The sequence below is a fragment of the Diabrotica virgifera genome, chromosome 5 (assembly GCF_917563875.1).
Source record: "Diabrotica virgifera virgifera chromosome 5, PGI_DIABVI_V3a".
Classification (NCBI taxonomy): domain Eukaryota; kingdom Metazoa; phylum Arthropoda; class Insecta; order Coleoptera; family Chrysomelidae; genus Diabrotica; species Diabrotica virgifera.
Window position 1 is genome coordinate 211551700 of NC_065447.1, and position 26173 is coordinate 211577872.

The 26173-nt window shown below is 33.4% G+C and overlaps 1 protein-coding gene across 1 annotated transcript in view; it reads left to right on the top strand.

The window, feature by feature from the left end:
• Positions 1 to 26173, top strand: part of LOC114324187 (amyloid-beta-like protein) — a 314926-nt gene that overhangs the window by 236138 nt on the left and 52615 nt on the right. Inside the window, exon 2 of the mRNA XM_028271943.2 lies at positions 4829 to 4976. Coding sequence (XP_028127744.1) covers positions 4829 to 4976 — 148 coding nt within the window. The remainder of the gene's footprint in view (positions 1 to 4828; positions 4977 to 26173) is intronic.

Below are 26173 nucleotides of genomic sequence, written 5' to 3' on the forward strand. Positions count from 1 at the left end.
GGCATTTGAAATAAGTATAGATTCAATGATTTCCAACTTGTACTTCAATTAATAATTACTGGTAGGTAAAATTACCCATTCTATTCAATATAAGTACATACATAAATATATATTGAACACATCATGCGTCAAGTTTTTGAGGAATGGCAAGGTGGAGCAACGATAGGAGGAAGAAAAATAAAAAAACCTACGTTATACTGATGACACTGTTATATTGGCGTCTTCACCAGAAGAACTGGAAGAAATTATGAATAGGCTAGGAACGGTGAGTACGGAGTATGGTTTGAAAATAAATATACAGAAAACCAAAGTAATGATCATCGATAGAATCAGAAACAATCAACCGGAGATAAGAGACTTGGCAGGTTACGAAGTGGTAAGACAATTTAATTACTTAGGCCCCGTTATTACTAACAGTGGACGATGCGAAAACGAGATCCGTAGGCGCATCATAATGGCCAGATAGGCAACAGCCAAACTCACAAAAATATGGAAGAATACTGACATTACAAAAAACACAAAATTACGCCTTGTTCGAGCGTTAATATTTCCTATCGTCAGCTACGCTTCAGAGACTTGGACCATCAAAAAAGCAGATTCAAAACGTATAATGGCATTTGAAATGTGGGTCTACCAGAGAATGTTGCGCATAGCATGGACCGCACATCGCACAAACAATTCAATATTAGCCGAACTTAACATAAAAACTAGACTCAGCACAACTATCAACCAAAATATACTGAGATATTTTGGACATATAACTAGAAGAAGAGAACGCATGGAACGAATGATAGTTGAAGGCAACGTAAAGGGCAGAAGATTCAGAGGAAGAACTCCATTACGATGGTCAGACCAAATAAAGGACATGACTGGTTACTCATTATCCGAAGCAAGACAACACGCACAGAAGAGAGAGAATTGGACAGAAATAGTCAAACGACTTACATGACGTCACTACATCCTTACGAAGGAGAATAGATAGAGGAGGAAAATTATGATTCAATTAATCATCTAAAACTATGGAATGCAATGGTTGATCTGGGCATACCTAAGCAACTAGCTGCGGTAACGAAAATGTATGTAAGTAACCCCTTTGCACAAGTTAGAATATGGGGAAAACACCAAATGATTTCTGCGTAAATTTTGGACTGAGACAGGTAAATCCGTTGTTCGCATTGGTATTTAAACTGGCCTTAGAATATGTCATGCGAAAATTTGATCCAAAAATCAAACCGGAGATAGCAGCTTTGGGAGCAAAGATCCTACTCGTCTTTGCCGATGACGTAGTTGCAGTAGCACAATCAACATTAGAAGTTAAGGATATTTTCTCGAGCATTAAATATCGGTCTAAAAGTAAGTGAAGACAAACAAAATACATGGATGTTTCAAAACAAGAGCGACGACGAATAAGCACAATATACTATAAACGATAATAACTTAGGAGCGGTTAAAGTATTTAAATATACAGGAGCAACAATCACCAATGATAACAAATAAAAGTAAAACAGGAAGTTAAAACACGAATAATGGTGGAAAACAGATCTTCTTTTGTAATTCAACATCCAATGAAGTCAAAACTTCTCCCACAAAGTGCGAAAATCCAGATATATAAGACCGTAATACGACCAGTTAGCAGTAGCGCATGGAAGCCAAAATGGACGCTAACAAAAAGAGAAGAAAAAATTCGAGTGATATGTGGCCCTTGCAGAGATAGCATGACAAACAAATGGGGATGCAGACACAACAACGAGCTCTTCGGAAAGAGAAATTTAGTGAGAGATATAAAGGCCAACAGACTAAGATGGACAGGATATGTGACTTGCAATAACGACAATCGCCTTATAAAGTGTGTTTTGGGAAATACCAGATGAAGAAGGTCTGTAGGACCGCTTAGGAAAAGATGGAAAGATGCAGTCGGAGAGGATTTGGAGAAAGTGGGAGTGAAGCAGGTAAAATCTTGGTTTAAAACTGCTATTACCAGTGCTACGATGCTTTTATATATTTCATTGACAACTGGCGTACCTTCTATAGCCAGTTATAGGCGTATGGATATAACATACAACTACATAATCTCAAATCTCTACCGGAATCAAGAAACAGAGTTCACCACGGTTGTATCTGATCACCGACATTATTCAACATAAACGATAAAATCCTTTATAAAAGGTATATTTGTTAAAATCCTTAAAAAGGGCTACATCACAGAACAGAACTAGTTTTCGATCGGATGACCAATCATCATCATCGTTTACGTGAATCTAACATGCTAACCACCAAAATAAAAAATATGTGGGTAAAAACCCTTTACAATTGATCCGTCATAGGAACATAGATGAAAAATATAAAATTAAGCATGGATGTTTAAAATATCCAATGTTTTGTGCTCTAGGTACCATTGAGCTCGAGTTTGACTTGTTCACATCATGACTATATGAGACTTGCTATCATATAGTCATGATGTGAACAAGTCAAACTCGAGCTCAATGGTACCTAGAGCATAAAACATTGGATATTTTAAACATCAATGTTTAATTTCACATTTTTCATTTATGTTCCTATGACGGATCAATTGTAAAGGGTTTTTACCCACATATCTTTTATTTTGGTGGTTAGCATGTTAGATTCACGTAAACACTGATGATGATCGGTCATCCGATCGAAAACTAGTTCTGTTCTGTGATGTAGCTCTTTTTAGGGATTTTAACAAATATACCTTTTATAAAGGATTTTATCGTCTTGTTAAATATATTAATGGTATACAGCCAACCACAGGAAAACTTTTTCCTCGTGGATATTCAACATGTATACATACGCTGAAGAAATCTTTGAAATAGCACTAGACAACGACACTATTGATGTCAAGGTCAACAGCATACCTATTGATAACTTTGATTAATGTTTTAGTCCAAAGTACTGGAAGTACTAGGCTGTTCAATAAGTTTTGCGGTTCGATAAGAGAAGGCGTTGCTACTGGTCTAATTTTATTTTGTTATGTTGGTACACTCTTCATATGAACATGTGTGAAGTTTCATTTCAATCTGTCAAGTCATTTTTTGTTTACAAACAATTGATTATCGACTTGTATTTGCCATTTTGTTGAAAAGTTTAAAATGGCCGAGATAATAAACAAAAACAATTCCTGTATAACCATTTTCTGCAAGATCTTACGCTTGCGCCTTTACCGCATACAGGCGACCTCAAAAATAGTAATTTTTGCAAAAAAATGAGAGTAGTCAAAATATTATAAAATATAATTCTACATTTTGTTTATGTACAATTATGTTGGAAGGTTAAATTAATAATAAACGAGATTCAATTCAATAATTGGAGTATCCCTCCTATCAAAAATGTTGCCCCTTAACTCGGAAAATATCGACCGGACGAAAAAAATTGTGAGAAAAGAATTGCAGTCGCATGTGGAACAATTTCAGTACCTACCATTTTTCTTGAAAAGTTGAAAATGGCGAAGATATTGAGCAACACCGGTTCTTCTCTAAAATCAAGATGGCGTCTAACGCAACGGCGGAATTTAGTCGCGATTTTAAATTTACACTACTTGTGATCCCCCTAATGGTTAGAGTAATAAAATTTCAGGCAGCTCGCCATGCAAGGTCAAATGCTATCCCGACTAAACTATAATTTCAAAAATATTGTAAGCCACCTTTGGTAGTAAATATTTTTGATCCGAACCTTCTGCGGTAAACGGCTTGATCTCATTCGTGGAGAACGTTTTGGCTTTGTGGTGGAATTCTAGTTTCCAATATTTACTTAGGTATATCCACGTTATGTCCAATGGTCAATATCTATTCTAATATTGAGTAATGGGTCCATAAGGTAGATAGTAAGTGATTTGAATTTTCGGAAAGCTGTTTACTCTACTGTCAATTCCCCACTCCAAAAATAGCGAAAATACCTTTCCCTATGTTTTATTGCGATTTTTCCGTCGGTAACTTTCATGGAGTTAAATTTTCAATATACCTATCATCTTCAGACATTTTCTTAAAAAAGATTTAAGGTCGCTGCATATTATCATGCACGTAGCGTTTCCAGCACGTAGCGTGTAGTTTCCGAAAAATATGATTAAACTGGTTTTAAATATGAAAAATTCACACCGTCTGGAACATATCGTATCAGACACCTTTCAGTAAAATCAGATTTTTCGGAGACTACACTACGTGCTGGAAACACTACGTGCATGTTAATATGCAGCGACGTTTACTGAACGAAAACGTAAGGTGTCTGATACGATACGTTCCAGACAGTGTGAATTGTTCATATTTAAAACCATTAAATCATATTTTTCGGAAACTAAACCCTACGTGCTGAAAACGCTACGTGCATGATAATATGCAGGGACCTTTAATCTTGCAGTTTGTCAGTTTGTTTAAATATTGTGAACTGTCAAAGCGTATGTATTTGATTTGACATTGCTCATTGCGTGTGTGCCACCTTCGACACAGAACGTCATCTCGCAATCCTATTGGTTCAAAATCTGTATCATAAGGAAAGTCATTATGATACAGGTATTGAAATTGTAATTGATATATTAAAGTATGAGGGTAGAAAAAATTATTTATAAAATAAGAATAGAACTCACAGTTCTAAATAATAATTCTACCGGTCAATGTATATTAAAACATTGTAATAAGTTATTCAATGTATATTTCCCTGTTCTAGTAAAATCCTAATTCTTAATGTAACTGAAAAGGGAACAAAATTTTGTCGCATTCGAGATTTTTATGCACAAGAATATATTTACATAAAAATGAAAAAGTTAGCATGTACCTATATTTTTCTTCGCCATTTAACGAATTTTCTGTCTTTGCAGGTATATCCTAAGAGAGACATAACAAACATCGTAGAAAGCAGCCATTACTTGAAGATCGGAGCTTGGTGTCGAGCTGGATCGTCAACGGGAGCTCAAACGAGGGGAAAATGTAAAACAGCGAGATGGGTGAAACCATTCAGATGTTTAGGTGAGTTGTTGCCGGGTTTTTAGATTGTTTGCTTAATGCCCGTTATAGACGGTGATTTTAAACTGGAACAGTTTGTTTTAAGGGCGTATTATTTAACCATAATGTTTGAAAATAAAAAATAAGTCAATTATACAATCAACACTTCTATGAAATGTTGAATTAATTATGGGTATGTCAATAGCTTCTGAACTAAATTAACGCATGTTAAATAACAAAATTCACAAAAAACTTGATATGTGATATTTTATAAAGGAAACAAGCAGTATGTGGTTCCAAAGAAAACAGACTCTAACTATTGAAGTTATCTGAGTGATGTATGTATATTGTAGATTTCAAAGAGCTCATCTGATCTCGTAAATCGTTTCACACTGTGACCTGAAATACACTGCAGTGCAAAATAATCGATCCACTAAAAATTTGGTCATTTTGATGTTTCAAATTTCCTAAACCTGTTGTCCAATTTAAGCGATTTTTTATCACGTTATAGCCTTATTCATTGACAATATCGCTGTAATAATATTATTGCTATACAGTCAAACTGTCATTATATACCGGGTGTACGAATCAAACTGTGCTTTTTTCTCAAAGTTCGCGTCACCCTGTGGATTATTCTTACTTACTTACTTACTTACTTACTTAAGCCGTCCTCTTGTACCTTACGGTGTCGAGGTAGGTAGGTCGTGTGTATGTCGTGTCTATGTGGTGTCGGCGATAAACAACTCGCAATCCGGGATTTATCACGAAAACCATTTAGATATTTGATGTAAATTGATTTAGGTGGATTATTCTATCATTTATAAAATACTGAAATTAAAACCCAACTATAGCCTCAGGTTTTCTAAAACATTTTGTCTTTCGATTCATTCGCTTTTGTTCTTCTTCTTCTTCAGGTGCCATCTCCGCTACGGAGGTTGAAATCATTATAGCTATTTTAATTTTTGAGGCAGTAGCTCTAAATAGTTGTTTTGAGCTACATCCAAACCATTCCCTCAGGTTCTTCAGCCATGAAATTCGTCTTCCTCCGATGCTTCGTTTGCCATCTATCTTTCCTTGCATTATGAGTCGTAGGATGCCATACTTCTCGCCCCGCATCACATGTCCGAGGTACTGTAGCTTTCTTTCTTTAATTGTAAGTTCAACTTCCTTCTCTTTACCTATTCTTCTCAGTATTTCATTGTTCGTAATTCTATCTACCCAGGAAACCCTCATTCTTCTATAAGTCCACATTCCAAAGGCGTTAAGTCGTCTCATTGTCTCTACATTTAACGTCCATGATTCCACTCCATAATATAGTACACTGTAGAGGTAACATTTTGTTAGGCGTACTTTAAGAGCTAATGTTAAATCTTTGCTACATAGGACCTTTTTCATTTTTATAAAATTAGAACGTGCTTTTTCGATTCTGACTTTTATTTCTGTAGTGTAGTCATTATTTTCTGTTATAAGTGTTCCTAGGTAAGTGTACTTTTTTACTCTTTCGATCTGCTGGCCCTCTACTATCAAGATTTCGTTAGTATTATGGTTGTTTTTACTAATTTTCATAAACTTCGTCTTCGCTTATGTTGGATAATAAAAAAGTTAGGTACTTTAACAACTGGCCATGTTCGTCATCAGTACAGGGTGTTTTCTAAATAAGTGCGACAAACTTTAACGGGTAATTTTACATGAGAAAATAATGACTATTTGCTTTATAATCATATGTCCGCAAACGCTTCGTTTCCGAGATATGGGATGTTCAATTTTTTTACAAACTGACGATTTATTTATTGCTTTAAAACCAGTTAAGATATGCAAACGAAATTTGGTGGGTAGTAAGACGTAGTTATTGCACATTTTTTAACATACAATTAAAAATTGTATATTCACCATTGGCGTGCGTACGGGTAATATTATCGGTCATAATACCCGTTTGGGCGCCAATGGTGAATATTAAATTCTTTCAAAAAATTTCTAAAATTTCTTGCCAATGTTGCACTTTGCTGGGATATCTTCCTAATTTGACGTAATGCCCCTGATGATGCTAAGTTAGCGAAAGTATACTTTGGCCAGATTTAATAAACTACACTTGAGAGCAAAATAATCGACTCACTTGCTGAATTGTACACGTTAGAAGTCTCAAATTTCCTAAACCTGTTGTCCGATTCGATTGGTTTTTTTAGTATGTTACAGCCTTATTATTTAAGAAAATCGATGTAATATTATTATTGCTAGACAGGTAAAGGTAATTTTATACAGGGTGTAACAATCATAGGGTGTATTTTCTTAAACGTACCTATTTTTTTTATTAACCAACATAAGCAAATGAGTCAAAAAAGAAAATGTTAATAAAGCCTAAGCCTACAATTGAATTCTAATTTAAATATTTTTTATATGCTAGAATACTCCACAGGGTGTTGCGAACTTTAAGAAAAAACACAGTATGATTATTACACCCGGTATAAAATGACCGTTACCTGTATAGCAACACTAATATTACATCGATTTTCTTAAATAAGAGGGCTATAACATACTAAAAAAATCACTCAAATCGGACAACAGGTTTAGGAAATTCCACGTGTACAATTATTCAGCAAGTGAGTCGATAATTTTGCTCTCAAGTGTCGATGCTCGAAACCTGCCTTTTATTCCTATAGATTCCAATATTACACATGACTGTTTTTCTTGGTGGCTCCAAGCTCCAATAGAAGTGATGTTGCAGGACTCGTTGAAGCTTGTGATTTTAATTTCGTCTTTATAACCAAACAATTCCTTTCCCAACAAACTACACCATATACGCATTCAAGGCACTAATGTCGGTCATGTTGTAAAAAACAATCATAGGCCACCGTCGCGCGTCGGGTCATGCGTTATATGCTGTATGTTCTTACCATTTTATCCATAGTATCTACACCGATTACCTTCTGAAATTGTCCATTTTATAATTCTCAAGTGTTTCTCGAAAGTAAATTAAAATGATAATAATATGAAATCCCGATGAAAACGATGAAATCGTTTTCCCTAGTTTTGGAGACGTTTAAGTGTAGACCAAATATTTCGCTATGGCTATGACGAACTACCGCATTTATTATATTTTGTATTCTTGTGCATTGCTTTTTAAAAGGATGGTATCATCCGCGTACCTCATGTTATCTATGCTGGTTCCGTTAATCTTGATTCCACTTTGGACCTCGTCTAGTGCTTCTCTGAATATAGACTCCGAATGCAGATTAAATAATAGCGGTGATAAGACGTAACCCGGTCGCACTCCTCGTCGGATTTGTATATCTTCGGATGTTTTGTGATCTATTTCAATTGTTGATGTTTGGTGCCAATTCAGTTCTGAGATAATTCGCAGGTCTTGCTCGTCAATTCTAGTTGTTCTTAGAATTTCGATCATCTTTTGATGGTTAACGCAGTCAAATGCTTTTCGATAATCAATAGAACATGCATACACATCTACAACCATGTCTTTATATCGCTGTTTTAACACATTTAAGGCAAAAAGAGCTTCTCGTGCTCCCAATCCGTTTCAAAATCCGAACTAAGTATCACTCATCTTAGATAAGGCGAAAACGGCGGGGTCGTTGGAAAAAATATTCCCATGAGATTTTTTTGCATAATAACATTTGTAATACACTCCAGAATAAGGTTCAAGAAGTCGCCCACGCAAAAAGTGGTCCAAATTTTTTTTTAACAATTTTTTTTTAATCAAATTGCAAAAATCTATATTTTTGGCCAGTACAAATTTTTGTTAGATTTTTTGGACCATTCTGGACAAAAAAAGTCTCTTGTAATTTTTCTCTAAAGTTGGTGGTTTTCGCGTTATAAGCAATTTAAAATTTGAAAAACGCGAAAGTGGCCATTTTTAAGACTTAATAACTCGGTTAAAAATTATTATTATGAAAGTCAGAAAGTGACTAAATCAAAGTTTAAAGCCCCCCCCCCCCCCTCCCCTACATGGTCCTGAAGAAATTTGTGTCATTAATTTATTACTAAGCCGTTATTTTTAATTATTAACAATAAGCCGTAAGATCGTATTGACGCGGCTGTAAATGTGAGTGCGAGTAAGATGCTCCATTGGACTGCCGGAATGGCATCTCTCTTGCACTCACCACAGACGGCCGCCTAATACGTGCAGGGCTCATTATTATTACGTAAAAATAACAGCTTAGTAACAAAATAATGACAAAAGTTTCTTCAGGATCTTGTAGGGGGGGCTTTTAACTTTGATTTAGTCACTTTCTGACTTTCATAATAATAGCTTTTAACGAATTTATTAAGCCTTGAAAATCGCCATTTTTTGTTTTTTTCAATTTTAAATTGTTTATAACTCGAAAACGATCAACTTTAGTGAAAAATTACAAGAGACTTTTTTTGTCCAGAATGGTCCAAAAAACCTAACAAAAATTTGTAAGGGCCAAAAATATTGATTCTTGCAATTAGATTAAAAAAAATGTTAAAAAAATTTTTATTACTTTTTACGTAGGCGACTTCTTGAACCTTATTCTGGCATGTCTCACGAATGTGATTATTAACTCACACTTCTTTTAAATTCGTGTGTGGATGATTCTGTAAAAAGTTTTCAGGACATGAGACATCAAGCTTAATATTTCGATAATCATCGCACTGTGAAGAATTGGATTTTTTCGGTAATGTTACGAATGTTGATTTTAGCCAGTCTGATGGTAATTTTCCTGTGTCATATTTTTATCAAGTCAAGACTTTTATTTTTGTTGTTTGACGGTATAAAGAAAGTAAATCACTGGAATCATATTGAGTCTATATCGAATAAGATAAAATAATTTTCTCGAGAAACATGTTTTCATTTCAAACTAGGTTACTTATCGGACCATCTAGTATTGTAAAGTTTTCATTGCCATGATAAAAGCATTGTTATTGCATATCTAATTCATATGCACCACTTGAAAGGGTCGATTAATGTGTATTTTTCTGTCAGACGCAGATATCAGAGGTTATTTTAAAATTAAGTTTCGTAATAAATTACCTTTCCTTTTACATATTCCGCTGATGTTTGTGGAGAAAACTTCGTCTGTCAAAAACAGAAAACGTGAATGTGATCTGCATATGTTATCAAGATTTTATATAAAAATCAATACAAAGCCTAAATCACTGCCAATATAACAAAGATTTTCGTTTCTATACAGATATATTTTTTATATCTTAAGAGCTTAGGCGCAAAATTTGGTTTCAATGCTTTTTAAATGCATTCATTTTTTTTAACCCTGAGAAAACTAATATGTATTTTTGAAAAATTTAAACGCTGAATGTAATATTACATATTTACCGAGGGTACAAAGTCCTTGAAAACTTATATCAGCAAAATTCAACTACATCTCGTTTTGAGAGATCAAATCTCAGACGACTGGACTAAGTAGTCAAAACTAATTAAGGATGTAATTTTTCAACAAAGGAAAGTTAGTTAGCAAAATTTGTATAGTTTCATACTATAAGTAAAAAAAAGAGTGTGTGTACTTTGTATGCACGTAGAAGTTATACTTCTATTTTTATGATTTCAACGAGACAAATATATTTTAAACTAATTGTAATACTTAAAATAATACCAAAAATTAAAAATAACGTTAATACGTCATTTTTATGAACTGGAGCCAGTGGCGTAGCTGACAGGCCCGCAGGGCCCGCAAGGCGGGGGGCCCGACGTTGGGAGGGGCCCCTTAAAGCCTTCAAGCTTAATACTTCTACTTTCTTTAAATTGGAGACCAAAACATATTTTTCTAATAAGCATCAAAATAGGGAATTTGGAAGGAAGTAATGAAGCGGGTAATTGACGTAACTCTCACTCTTTTCGGGTGCAATTTAGCGTTTCGTAGACATGTTGGTAGTTTAGATGAAAGTGAATCACAAAAATTTAATTTTTTGTCGGTGGTTCTTTTACTTTACTAGCTAAATATGATCCTGTTTTGTCTAAATTAATCGATAAAAACAATAACTTAAAAACAAATTACTTGAGCCCCCAAATACAAAACGAAGTTATAAATTTGCTGGCTCAAGAAACTGAAAACAAATTGATGAATTTAATTAAAAAGAGTTCTTTTTATTCAATAATTCTTGATACCACTCAGCACTCAAGATATTTCAAAGCACGATCAGTTTAGTTTTATTGTCCAATATTTAAAAATAACTTGAGATGAAAATAATAATTTACCTTCCAAAGAACAAGTTGTTGAAAGTTTTTGGGATTTATTTGCATATTAGACCAAAGTGCAGAAGGCCTTGTAAATGAAATTTTAAAATTTATACAATCAAAGCACCTTTCCGTACACAACTGCAGAGGAAGGGGTATGATGGGGAAGCGTTATGAGTGGTACAAATTCATGCGTACAAAGGCGCATAACTGACATTGAAAAAACATCTTCCTATATTCATTGTGCATCCCATAATCTGAACCTTGTGTTGAATGATGCCGTTGCTGGTGTACAGGAGTTGGTTTTTGTAGGATATATTTAAAAGATTATGTTTTTTTTTAGTGCGAGTATTAAAAGATGTGATGTAATATGTACTATTATGACTTTGAATTCATCGCGTTTGCCAACACTAGAAAGGTTATGTGAAACCTGGTGGTCATCTAGACATGATGCTGTTATGGCTTTGCGTCGAGCTTTCCGACAAGTAATGAAATCTTTAACTAAAATTTCATTGCTATCTAAAAAACGATGAAAAATTAGAAGCTAATGCATTATTAGAGCATACAGGGTGTCTGCGTAACTTGGAACCATATGGGAAACTTTTTTAATATGAATTTTACGAAAAAAAGTCATTCTTCATAAAGTGCTCTGCATAGTCTAAAACCTAAGATGCAATCATCAGATATCAAATTTTGTCAACAGTATACGAGGTATGTCAAAATATATGAATTTCGCTCAAGAGCAAACTACCTTTATATTTCAAAATATCAAAAAATTTCATTATGAAAAGTTATTTGTAATTAAAAACCATATTCAAATATGCAATAACAGCCTACTTGAAAACAAAAATTTCTGAAATTTTCCTAAATTACCGATTCCGAGCATCATTTTTATTTATTAGACATGTAATAACTCTTTTATTAATAATTTTAGGAAAAAAAGTTATTCTTTATAAAAATCTGTGCATAGTCTATACCTCAAGATGCAACCATCAGTTATACAAGTTTGTTAATTTTATACGAGGTGTGTCAATTTGAATTTAGAAAGAATTATTTCTAAATTCTTTCTAAATTCATATTATTTGACACACCTCATATAAAATTAACAAACTTGGATAACTGATGCTTGCATCTTGAGGTTTAGACCATGCACAGATCTTTATGAAGAATAACTTTTTTTCCTAAAATTATTAATAAAAGAGTTATTACATGTCTAATAAATAAAAATGATGTTCGGAATCGGTAATTTAGTAAAATTTCAGAATTTTTTTTTAAGTAGAAGGCTGTTATTGCATATTTGAATATGGTTTTTAATTACAAATAACTTTTCATAATAAATTTTTTTGATATTTTGAAATATAGAGGTAGTTTGCTCTTGAGCGAAATTCATATTTTTTGACATACCTCGTATACTGTTGACAAAATTTGATATCTGATGATTGCATCTTAGGTTTTAGACTATGCAGAGCACTTTATAAAGAATGACATTTTTTCGCAAAATTCATATTAAAAAAGTTTCCCATATGGTTCCAAGTTACGCAGACACCCTGTATGAATAATTTTGAATTTGTCGTTAACATTACTATTCAATCTACAATACTTAAATTTATTAATCTAATATCAAAACCCCCTCTGTGGCTCAGTGGTAAGAGCACCTACCTTTGGATCGAAAGGTCCGAATGGTCGTGAGTTCGAATCTCACCAGGGGAGGGATTTTTGGTTTATTATAAATTAATGAATGAAGATAGTTTCTGTCATTGTGGGATCGGTACTCACCGGAGGGACCGCAGACGTTCGGATACAATTAGCGTCTCTTTTCAAAGACAATGACGTCGACTTTGCAAAGTAACAAGACACTTACTCAACACACACACTACACATGACACTAAGTACCACATGTTGTGACTGGCTGAATGACATAAAGTCCATGCCATTAAAAAAACTTTTGCAATCTGAAACGGCAGAGTTAACGGACGAGCTTCAACTTTTTGAAAAAAATCGTGATAATCTTCGAGAAATCAGAAATTCATTTTCCGAAACTTTAGAAAAAGCGGCAGGAATAGCAGAATAGTAGGGTATTATACCGAAATTTAGAAATAAATGGATAAAACTTATAAAAAAAAATTACGATGAGCTCAGCTGAGACGAAAAAATAACTTGTAGCAAAAAAGTTTTGAAGTTAATGTTTTCAAACAACTTACTAATAGGTTTGTGGGATTAAGATACATGTTGGTATAATAGGTTTCCATGTCTATTCCCAAAAAATCTACTGATGAATCTACTAAACACTAACTGATGAAGACTTTAAAGAAATGCCAAATATTGTCATTTACACATATTTTAATAATTATACTGTTATTAGTTGTCGTTATGCTTATAATACGGGGGCCCACAAAAATTGTCGCGGGAGGGCCCACAAAAATTGTCGCGGGGGCCCCCAATCTTCAGCTACGCCACTGACTGGAGCGTCGCCGCAATTGCTTTTCTCGAAAAGAATCGTATAAACTCTAAAAAACGTCGTTTTTCGTCCAAAAATGTATACTATAATTTTTCCATGGGCTGTATATAGCCTTTCGAGTTTCTGCTGTAGGTATTTTCGTCAAATTTTAAATCATTAACCCTAGAAGGACCAAGGAGGGTTAAAAAGTGTCCACAACATTGCATTACATCCGATTTCCTAAATACCTTTGTTCCTAAAAATCTCAAATAATTAGTAGTTGTCGGCGTACTACTGTCCTATTAGATGGCATAATTAGCATTTGTATAATTTAATTCATTTCCTCATACTTTTATAAAAACTTGACAGTGGACTCTAAATAATCCCCTTGAATACCTTCAACACCATCCCAAAATGGAAAGGGACGATATCATTCATGTGTCAAATTAGCAAAATCTAAAAGAAAAAAGGCCAATAAGTGGGCAAAAACAACCATAGTTTGTTCAAAATGCAAGTATGTATGCGGTAAGCACAGCAAGAAGCCAAAAATGTTTCTGTATCCTACGATGATGCCAATTCCACTGAAGCCGAAGACTCCGGGTAAATTATAAAGTCGTATCTTTTAACTATTCCACTAATGTCTAGGAATAATAAAAGTGTTATTTTTAAATTAGTTTAAATAAATAAACACGTTTTTGATTAATTTATGTGTGGACTTTTATTGACCCTCCTTGATCCTCGCTGTTTCTACTAAAAGGTTGGTCCTGCGAGGGTTAAAAATGGTAAATTCTCGATAAATAATGTTAATCCGTCATTTTTTTGACGAACTGGGGCGTCCCAGCAATTGCTTTTCCCTTGAGGAATCATAGAAAATCTAAAAAACATCAGATTTTCTACACAATTTTAATAGAAGTATAACTTCTAACGTGCGTACAAAGTACACACACATTCTTTTTTTTTTTTTCTATATTTATAGGTCCAAAAATATATTTAAAAACTATTTAAAAAGTCAGTACAAGTATAAACTCACTTTTGTTTCGGTTCTGACAACTTTTAAAACACAACTTAACAACCATAACCATAATGATAAAAATTACTTCACACTTTTTAACCACCGCCACCATATTGAATAATTTTTGACATGTCATTGAAATACCCAATCAGAGCAAACGTCTAACGTATGTGCGCGTAGCACCAACAATTTTGATGAATTCGCGCACATTTACATTCAATCGCGCCTAAAGAAGTATAACTTCAAAAATAAAAAGATGTAACCTTCAGTCAAGGAACTACTAATTTGTAAGCTACAATCAACATTGGGAGTCAATACTTAATCTACAGCAAACGTTTCCATTAACTCTAGCCAGCTCAGATATTTTCGAAGGTATATGCGATTTCAACCTACGCTGATACACTGAAACAAACTAAATAATTCAAAATATAGGTAATACAGCTGGTTTCAAATTCAGTGGCGAGCAGTACCTACCACGAAATATTTTATTGCGTAGGCTTAGACAATAGAAACAGCTCTGCAATGGCATTGCAATATTAAACAATTTAAGCAGAACTAAAAATTTTATATTTGAAACTCCAACTACAATTTGTACAATAAATCAAATTTGCTTTTATAAAGATTGCGTCATCTTTAAAATCACAATTATATAGTCATTAGACGTATTAAAAACTATTTTACAGAATGGAGACCATTAAGTGTAGTAGGAGTAAACAGATGAGATTGATACGAGAATCCAAAGGCAGAGTTTACCAAGTGTACATATTTACAAACACTGTTTCCTGAAGATAATTTAACCAATATTAAACAGTGTGAGCGAAGCTACTGGAGTATCTGTAAGCATAGGATAGTTAAAAGGATAAAAAAAAGCATTAGAAAGAATAATTTAAAAAATTTAACAATCGAATATTATGTTAACAATCGCAGATTCAAATAATTGACAAAAAATTCCAATTACAACATCTGCTAAACGGAAGGCAACTGTGACAGACTTGAGGGACTATAACAAGCATTTTATTAGAAAGACAATTTACCATGTTCATGAGACTGAAGGTTGTCGTGTATCATTGAAGCTTTTTCGAAAAAGGCTTGAAGGCGTACGAAAGTATACGAATGGACTGGAAGTGTGAGTTCTTTCTACAGGATTATAAGTGATTTGTGCACTCGACCTCTACGTCTTAGACAATATTAAATACTACAGAATTGAAGGTAAGCCAATTGTTGATGAAACCTATAATTATATGCAGGATACACCAGGCTGAACAGCTGTTCAAAATAATTTCAAATGGAAGTAGGTTGGTTATCAGTTGTCATACACGGTGTTGAGTATAGATCATTTTGCCCACTACCATGAATGCAGATGATTACGAAAAATGGTTAAAAGAACTTGAATCTTTTGGAGCTTGCAGGATTTGTTGTAACTGACAATATTCCATACAATCATCATCATCATCATCAACCTATACGCGTCCACTGCTGGACATACATCTCCCTCAGCTCTTTCTATCTGACCCTGTCTTGTGCGGCTTGCATCCAGTTACTGTTAACACGCTTCAGATCGTCGGTCCATCTGGTTGGTGTGCATCATATGCTCCGTAATACGTTTTGACCATCGGTTTTCTATAGTCAGTCTCACCTTGACGTTACAGTACAAGGAACATAGACAATGCAGTCCTGTTAAGAGTTTTTAGCGCGGTGATACCGATTTTATCAAAAATAATTTGTATTCGAATATTAGAGAGATTAAATTAAAACGTTTTTAGAAAGGCAAAATACAATTTTAGGATTCATATGCGTTTAAGTTTATTTGATATACTATAGTTATTGCGCATATGAATCCTAAAATTGTAGATTTCCTTCAAAACAGTTTTAATTTAATCTCTCTAATGTTTGATCAAAAATTATTTTTGATAAAATCGGCATCGCCGCGCTAAAAAATCTCATAAGGACTGCATTGCCTATGTTCCTAATACTGTAAAGTCAAGATGACACGGACTATAATAATAATAATAACGGTCCTGCCCAATTCTTCTTCAGCGTTTCGATTATTTTGACAGCGTCTGTTGCCTTTTTTCTAAGACGTATTTCTTCGTTTGGAATTCGGTTTCTCAGGGAGACACCCAATCACCGCTCACCGACACCGCTCCAGAAGTGAGTCCATTTTGTACAAATTAATTGAGCACCTACTAGAGCTTTTTAGTATTATTGTACCGGGTGTCCCAATAAGAATGGCTCTCGCCCATATCTCAGGAACCGTTTATAGTACAGCTTTGAGAAAAAAATATTTATAACAAAAGTTGCCTCGGGAAATGCTTGGAAATTATTTTCATAATTGTAGGTCCACCGCTAGAGAGCGTAATTGAATAACAAAAATTTAAAAATCAAAATTTTACAAAATTTACCTAATTAAATGGCACTGGAAATCAAATCATTGTATTCTTCATAAAATTCTGCGCATATTTGATTTCACAAGTTTAAGTCTACCTTTGCAAATAAGAGAAATAGAAATTGTGGGGGTGAGTGGGAACCTTCTTATGAAAAAATGGCTGTAAGTTCGGTTCTGCTAAATCGAATTTTGCTTACTTGGGCTTATTCAAAACAGCTCTTGTTCGTCAATGTAAGTGTCTTATTTTCGAAATAGCCTAATAAGTAATATGCAAGCTAGGAGGCGTTATTTAATTATTTTCAGAAACCTAGTTTTCTTTGGAAAATATTATATTCAAGTATGCATTTTAGTACTGTATTACAAAATTAGACCAAATTAGCAACATAATACCGAAAACCGCATGTCGATACCTTTTTTCTATCTAGAGATATCTTAAGAAATGTGTAAATTTTAAACATAACTGTTACTGTCACCGGTAAATGAGATTAAGGAAGAGTAGTGTGCTATGGAAAAAACAAATAAACATTTTCCAGATGTAAACGTATGTAATTAATTAAAACAACAATAAGAAAAACAACACTATAAAATATAACAAAGAAAAGCAACTACTTACTTAGTGGCGACCTAAATGTTCAAATTGTTGCCCATCATTTTCGATGCAGGCATTTGCTCTTTCAAGAGTAGATTGAACAGCAGTCTCAATTTCTGCTTTCGCAATGCTTTGAATGGCGTTTCGTATTCTCTAGATTTTAGATCATGATGTTTTCTCGCGTAGTAGGCCTATGGCAAAAACAAGGTCTTTAATCCGTCCCCATAAATAAAAGTCTAAAACAGTTAAATATGTTGCTATTCAATCTACTCTTAAAAGAGTAAATGCTTGCATCGAAAATGATGGGCAACAATTTGAACATTTAGGCAGTCACTAAGACCAAGTAAGTAGTTGCTTTTATTTCTTTGTTATATTTTAGTGTTGTTTTTCTTATTATTGTTTTAAGTAATTATATACGTTTACATCTGGAAAATGTTTATTTGTTTTTTCCATAGCACACTACTTTTCCTTAATCTCGTTTACCGGTGACAGTAACAGTTATGTTTAAAATTTACACATTTCTTAAGATATCTCGAGATAGAAAAAAGGTATCGACATGCGGTTTTCGGTATTATGTTGCTAATTTGGTATAATTTTGTAATACAGGATTAAAAATGCATACTTATATTTAATATTTTCCAAAGAAAACTAGATTTCTGAAAATAATTAAATAACGCCTCCTAGCTTGCATATTACTTATTAGGCTATTTCGAAAATAAGACACTTACATTGACGACAAAGAGCTGTTTTCAACAAGACCAAGTATGCAAAATTCGATTTAGCAAAACCGGACTTACAGCCATTTTTTCATAAGAAGCTTCCCACTCACCCCCACCTCTTATTTGCAAAGGTAGACTTAAACTTGTCAAATCAAATATGCGGAGAATGTTATGAGGAATACGATGATTGGATTTCCAGTATCCTTTCATTAGGTAATTTTTGTAAAATTTTGATTTTTTAATTTTTTATATTCAATTACGCCCTCTAGCGGTGGACCTACAATTATGAAAATAATTTCCAGGCTTTTCCGAGGCAACTTTTGTTATAAATATTTTTTTCTCAAAGCTATACTATAAACGGTTCCTGAGATATGGCCGAGAGCCTTTCTTATTGGGACACCCGGTACATTAGAAATGTAATATTCACATTCTTATTTCTGTATATTGTTTATATACAGCGATGATCGCGCTAATAACCGGCAAAATAACGCAAAAGATGGAAAACAAATACATTATGAAATAAAAAGAGATGAAACTAGTATAGGTGTAAATTATTGATATAAACGTATAAGATTACATTCGATAGTTTTCACCTTTAGACGTCTGTGACAAGAGTATTTTATAAAATTCTTCTGTCACAGTGACAGTTGTCATACTCCCCCGATATGTCTAAAGATGGGAAACTATGTAATGTAATGTTAATTTATACGTTTATATCGATAATTTTCACCTCTACAAGTTTCATCTCTTTTTACTTCACAATCTATTATGTTTTCCATTTTTGCGTTATTTTGCAGGCTATTAGCGCGTTCATCCCGGTATATTGATATTTACATTACCGTCGGTCTTTCTAATTGTGTTAATGGAAAGTACTATGTTATGAGGCTGGTAAATAGACCCCACTTTAATGAAATTGTTCCAATCTCAGGTTCTATAGGTGCTGGTTCGCTGAGAAAGGTAATTAGCTGATACCACTAAAAGTACCAGCGAGACTGCTTCCAAAAGGGATAAATTTAGAGCAATGAATTATGATAAGATAAGAATTTAACACATTTATTCTAAATCAAACAATGAAATTAAAGAGAAGTGAAAAATATATACATATATAAATAATTCTTCCTCTGTATGAAAAAGAAGAAGAAGATATATACGTATAAATAAAATAATATGTACCTAAAAATAAATAATTATGAACAGTAAACAAAAATGACAGATTTTATAAACTAAATCTAATGAAAATGTCCGAACGAAAACTACGAGAAAAACTACGGTATTGTATCTAAACTTACATAAATGTTCCGCGCACTAAAATAGTCCGTTGACCGATATGTCTTTATATTATGAGCTCATAAATATAAATAATGTCCTTACCTCCAACTTAAATACCACTTGCCTAGGTATGACGAGAATTTCCACTCAAATTTTGCTACGAATCAGATGACCAAATTTACGATTACTAAATACTTAACGGGAGAGACTCTGGGTATTTGTATCTTCTATTTAATTATCCTTTATATTATTATGTGGAGAGAAACACAAATATTTGTCTCTTTTGGGGTTATTTTTCTAATTTCTTTCTTGAACGAGATGATCTGCTAATTACGGGAGATGAATTTTTTTATATTGTCACTTTGACGTTTTCGGGTTTTTTCTTTACGTGACAGAATCATATTTTTGACGTCACTAGAGATGGGAAATGCCGCATATGTACAATAATATAAATAAGGAACGTACTTCTTTGAATTTTGTGAATATTTTGTGAGAGTTTCGAACATACTATGTACATACCCAAAAATTTAATAATAAATATATAGAATACAGAACCTTTCTATTTAGCTACCCATATAATAAAATATATATTTTACCTAGCGTAAATGATATGTTTCATAATATAAAACAGCATTTATACTAAATAGCGCATTGCAATGTAATCAGAGCGGCACAATAAATTTATACATTTGTCACATAAATAATCCAAAGCATCGACTACCCGGGCCTAAAAGGGATTAACGAATGGTTGATATCCCCGGGAATTCGAATAATGTGTCCCTGAAATTGTGAGTTTTGGCGTAAGTGTGACGTGAACTAATGGAAAAGGCGACTCTAGGAATTAGTACAATCAAGAAGTAGCACTTGAAATTTGATATTTGTCCATGCATCGGATAAAGTATGTGATAAGAAATATGTGTATAGAGTTTTCCCTTTTTTTATCCTTTTTATATTATCGGTTAACTGTTACACACAACCAGACTTATATGGAATCATCTGATATTTCTTATTTTAACCGAATTTAACAAAAACAACATACGAAATCAGACAATATTTATTTTAAAGCAATTTTGTTACCAATACAGAAAATTAACTATTTAGATGGGAAATAAGCCACAATTAAATTGAAAAAATAATTTTATTAACGTTTCGACGCCCAAATCGGGTGTCTTTGTCAAAATACAAAATACTACTGAATATTTAAATACACTCACCGGCACAAAAAACCGCCACCTCAAAAAATGGGTCATTTTTAATGTCTTGTATTTCCTAAACCTGATGTCCGATTTAAGTAATTTTTTTAATATGTTATAGCCTTATTCTTTAACAATATCGCTGTAATAATATTGTTGCTAGACAGGTACACTGTCATTGTATACAGGGTGTACGAATCAAACTGTGTTTTTTTTCTCAAACTTTGGAACACCCTGTGGTATGTTCTAGCTTTTATAAAATACTTAAACTAAAACCCAACTATAGCTTCAGGTTTTCTAACATTCTGTTTTTTGATTAATTCGCCTATGTTGGATAATAAAAAAGTTAACCACTTTAACAACTGCCCCTGTTTTTCGTCAATATAGGGTGTTTTTAAATAAGTACGGCAAACTTTAAGGGGTAATTCTGCATGATAAAATAATGACAGTTTGCTTTATAAACGTATACCCGCAAATGCTTTGTTTCCGAGATAGGGGGTGTTGAAATTGTTCTTACAAACTGACGATTTATTTATTGCTCTAAAACGGTTTATGATATGCAAATGAATTTTGGTAGATTTTAAGAGGTAGTTATTGCGCATTTTTTGGCATAGAAGAAGAAGAATTTTACAAGAATTTTATATTCACCATTGACGTGCATATGGGATATATCTCAAATGTTTATACCCGTATGCACGCCAATGGTGAATATAAAATTCTTAATTGTATGCCAAAAAATGCGCAATAACTACCTCTTAAAATTTACCAAATTTCATTTGCATATCACAAACCGTTTTGGAGCAATAAATAAATCGTCAGTTTGTAAGAACAATTTCAACACCCCCTATCTCGGAAACGAAGCATTTACGGGCATACGTTTATAAAGCAAACTGTCATTATTTTATCATGCAGAATTACCCCCTAAAGTTTGCCGTACTTATTTAAAAACACCCTGTATTGACGAAAAACAGGGATAGTTGTTAAAGTGCCTAACTTTTTTATTATCCAACATAAGCGAATGAAACAAAAAACATAATGGTAAGAAAGCCTGAGGCTATAGTTGGGTTTTAAATTCAGTATTTTATAAAAGCTAGAACATTCCACAGGGTGTTCCAAAGTTTGAGAAAAAAACACAGTTTGATTCGTACACCCTGTATACAATGACAATGTACCTGTCTAGCAACAATATTATTACAGCGATATTGTTAAAGAGTAAGGCTATAACATATTAAAAGAATTACTTAAATCGGACATCAGGTTTAGGAAATGCAAGATATTAAAAATGACCCATTTTTTGGGGGGGCGGTTTTTTGTGCCGGTGACTGTATATACCAAATTTCCCATCTAAATAGTTAATCATAAAAATGCCTCAAGGAAATAGCTTCAGAACAACAATACATAAAAATTAAAGAAAACAATAAAGTCTTGAAACAACAATTTAAAACTATTAGGCCTGGATCCAGAGTACCAAAACAAAAAACTTGAACATACTACGAAACTATTTGGTCACATACTATGAAAACGTGCCATGTATTTTAGTCTAAGAGCTAGTGAACCCTCCGACTAACGGTCTTCCTGTAAGGCTAGAAATTTGTATAGTATTGTATATTCATAGCACACCAAGGCTAAAAACCGTGACCTGGCAGACATCAGCCCTGCACGTGTATTTACCAGGTAAGTCGAAAAGTGCATAGTTTAGGGGAAAAATAAACTTTCTCCTGTAAAGTTTAAATTTAAGTATGTATATGTTTGAGTAAGTCATTTAGAAGAAATGTGTACAATGACAGGCGATTCTGGACAGCATAAGACCTTGCCAGGCGAGGGGAAAGATAGGGGTTTTTCCTAAAATTATTTTTTTTGCATCGAACAAAGTTTTTTTAGGGTTTTTGAATCATTCCGAACAGAAAAGGTCTTTAGTGACTTTTCTCTTAGGTTAATAGTTTGTGACATAATAAAAACGATTAAAAATTTACAAAATCGCGAAATCGGCCATTTTAACCCTGAATCGGACATTTAACTAAAAATTTAAAAGTTGCCAAGGTAGGTAGATATTCTTTAAACATCAATTGATGAAATCCCGAAGAGTTTTTTGCAATACAATATCGAAAACCCCTTTGTTTTTTAATTGTTAATCAAGTGGGCGCGACACTGTAGTATAAGTGAGGACGTTTGAGTTTTGCATAAATTCATTATCTCGAGAATGGGTTTGAAGAGAAATTCTCAGACAGGTCGATTTTTTTTTTAAATTAGGCTTTTTTGGCATATATATAATACTAGTGACGTCATCCATCTGGGAATGATGACGTAATCGATGATTTTTTTAAATGAGAGTAGGGATTGTGTGATAGCTCATTTGAAAGGATATTTAATTCTTTATTCAGTAATATAAACATTAACATACTTAAAAAAACTAAGTTTTCAATCTAATAGCACATAAAACATCATCCAAAAATGCTACTCTATATCCTACCAGATTGAAAACAATGGGAACCTTCTTGGTAACACCTCCAAGGCTTCTACAATTTCCAAGCTATAACGGATGCTGAGACTAAGGAAGATAGGGGGAATTTTACAATTTATAATTCACGTCCCATCTGTTCAGCGCGGTAAAGTTCCAACGAGAATGATTCTCTTCGTATCCAATCAGAGTAAACATGTAAATCAAAAATGAATAACCTCGGTAGAGGTGCTTGCTGCACTCTCTGATTGAACTGGAATAATGATGCGGCTGTGGTTTTGTGTTGCAACGAAATTGAAAATGGTTATTCATTTTTGATTAACATACTTATTTATACAGGGTGTACAAAAAAATTTTTTATTAAATTAATTTACACAAAGAGAAGATTTTTTTTGGTACACCCTGTATAAATAATTAAATATAAATAATATAAATATAAAAATATAAATAATAAACTTTTTCGTACTTCCGGGCCTAAAGTGACAACTTCACTCCCTTGTGACAGGTACTAAAGTGTCACATTTAATCCCTCCGGGATTAAATATTGACGAAACTCCCGGAACGATTAAATCACAAACAAACGAATTTAAGGGATATTTTATTGAAAAATATAATTAATTAGAATGGTAATTAACGTTAATATTCAAATTAATATTGTGACAGTTCGTCATATTGACCAGTCTTTCCTGGGTTAATGCAGCAGGTAACTGACGAGTAACAGATAGGTCCTTTTCATATTGAACTGGTGTTTGTTTCGAAGATCCTGCGGAAACAGGAAGCGAGAATGAGGACTGTGGCATAACTATAGTGGACGAATCGGCGACTTGACCAAATATTTTATCTGAAATTTTTTGTTTATTTTTAATAGACGATTCAATATATCCCTCGGCCACGTTGGAGGATTTCCATCCTCCATGTCTCTTCAGCACGTCTATTGTTGCTCCCGAATCAGCTAACAAAGACGCAGATGTGCGTCTAAAACAATGTCCCGTATAAGACGTCGCATTTTCTAATTTCAAGAAAGCTGCTATTTGCCGTGGAATTGTACCAAACATGTTTTTTCCTACTACTCGCGTAGTACATTCTTTGTTGATGTATTGAACAAAAAATTTTGAATGAGTTGTCCCTGTCTTTCGCAATGCCACATATTTCCGAAATATCGCCACAAAACTGATGGCACTGTTTTCTGAATTTTTGATCACAAAATTTCGGTCAATTTTATTTTTGGTGTTTCTAATCGCAATTAGGAAGGAATCGCCCAAATCTCTCACATCGTCGATTTCTAAATCAACCAACTCTTTTCCACGACAAGCTCCCGCAACGCCCAAAATAAGTGCAACCTACAAAAAAATTGATTTCTTAAAATTTCTGAATATAAACAAATTTCCAAATTTACCTTAAGCATTAAATATTTATCATCCGGAGCCTCCCGTAAGAACTGATCTACCTGCTCAGACGTGAGAATTCTTGACTTCTTTGGCTTAAATCCCTCATTTCTTCTCTTCAAAAAAGCTAATAATTTTGGAAATTTACTTATATCAATATCTTCTCTAATGTTAATAACCGATTTCAGCATTGAGTAATGTGCCCAGAGAGTTGAGGCACAAACCGCTTTTGATTTATCATCGAAGTAGACTAACAGCGCATTTTCAGTAGGTTGTCTCACATTTTTTAAGCGGCACCACTTTTTAAAAGCATCGTACTGCTGCTCGTATAGTTTTCTAGATTTCGGTGGTAACAATTCTTCACCTACTTCGGCTGCTCTTTTATCAATATCAGATACACCTTCTTCACTCATGATACCAATAATTATCAATAACAATGTTTCTTTACAATGACACTAGTAATGACAATGTTTCTAAATTATAACTGTCACAACGCAATGTTACTATGGTAACTTATTTTAAAGACAGTTTATTAAATGAGTTGAAGAGAGAAAAAACTGATTGAAATTATTGAAATAATTAATAAAATCATACCGGAAGTACGAAAAGTATCGTATATACCTTGCGACTGAAGTACATTTAATCCTTCAGGTAAATTATGGCCCTCCCTGCGGTCGGGCCATAAACTTTACCTTCAGGATTAAATATACTACTTCAGTCCCGCGGTATATAATGTACTATTTTTCATCTTTTGAAAAAAGTGTTTTTAATTATTAATTTACAAATTAATTAATTTGACTTGTTTGTATAAAAACAGTACGTGACGACGAATGCTAGTTCCGTAAGTTTTCATCAGTTTCCATGTTACATTAAACATTTTCAGTTTAGTTGTATTTAAGAAAGTTGAAACTTATGTGAATATATTAAAATGTAAACAGCGTATGTTTAATTTAAACAGCATAGGACTTTGTTACAACACCAGCTACATGCATGTGTGGCTTCTAATGCACAATCCCGAAATGTTGTGGTTCGGGTAAGGTGTATTACAGTAGAGATTTTGGGAAGTGCTGCAGAATATATTGCAAACTTTGTGGGTTATAATGTTAAATCATAAATAAGACAACTTATGTATGTAAAACGGTGATTGTAAGTAATACAATTGAAGTACCTACAAATAGTATATTGTACAACAAGTGAGAAAAAGACATATTTCTCACGAGCGCAGAAGTTTGTTGTCGCAATTCAAGCGAGGGAGAAATATGTCATTTTCTCATGTGTTGTACACTGTACTTTTTCTATGGATGCAGTTTTGTCAAAAGTTCAAACTTCAAAATTAAATCATTTAGGCGCTTTTGGGTATATTATATGCATAAATTGAAATAAAATACACATACATATAGGTATTTAATATTCTTAAAATTTATATACGTTATTTATTTAAAATTCTAATTAACAGTTATTTTTGAACAGTTTTGAAAGGTAATTCCTGATAAGTTTTGCTTCAATACCTTTTCTTTGACAACGTCAATTATTGTGTTTGCATTGTGTTTGTTACCATGGAAACGGCGATCACATTTAGGATAACCGGCGTAGAACCAGTGAGAAAA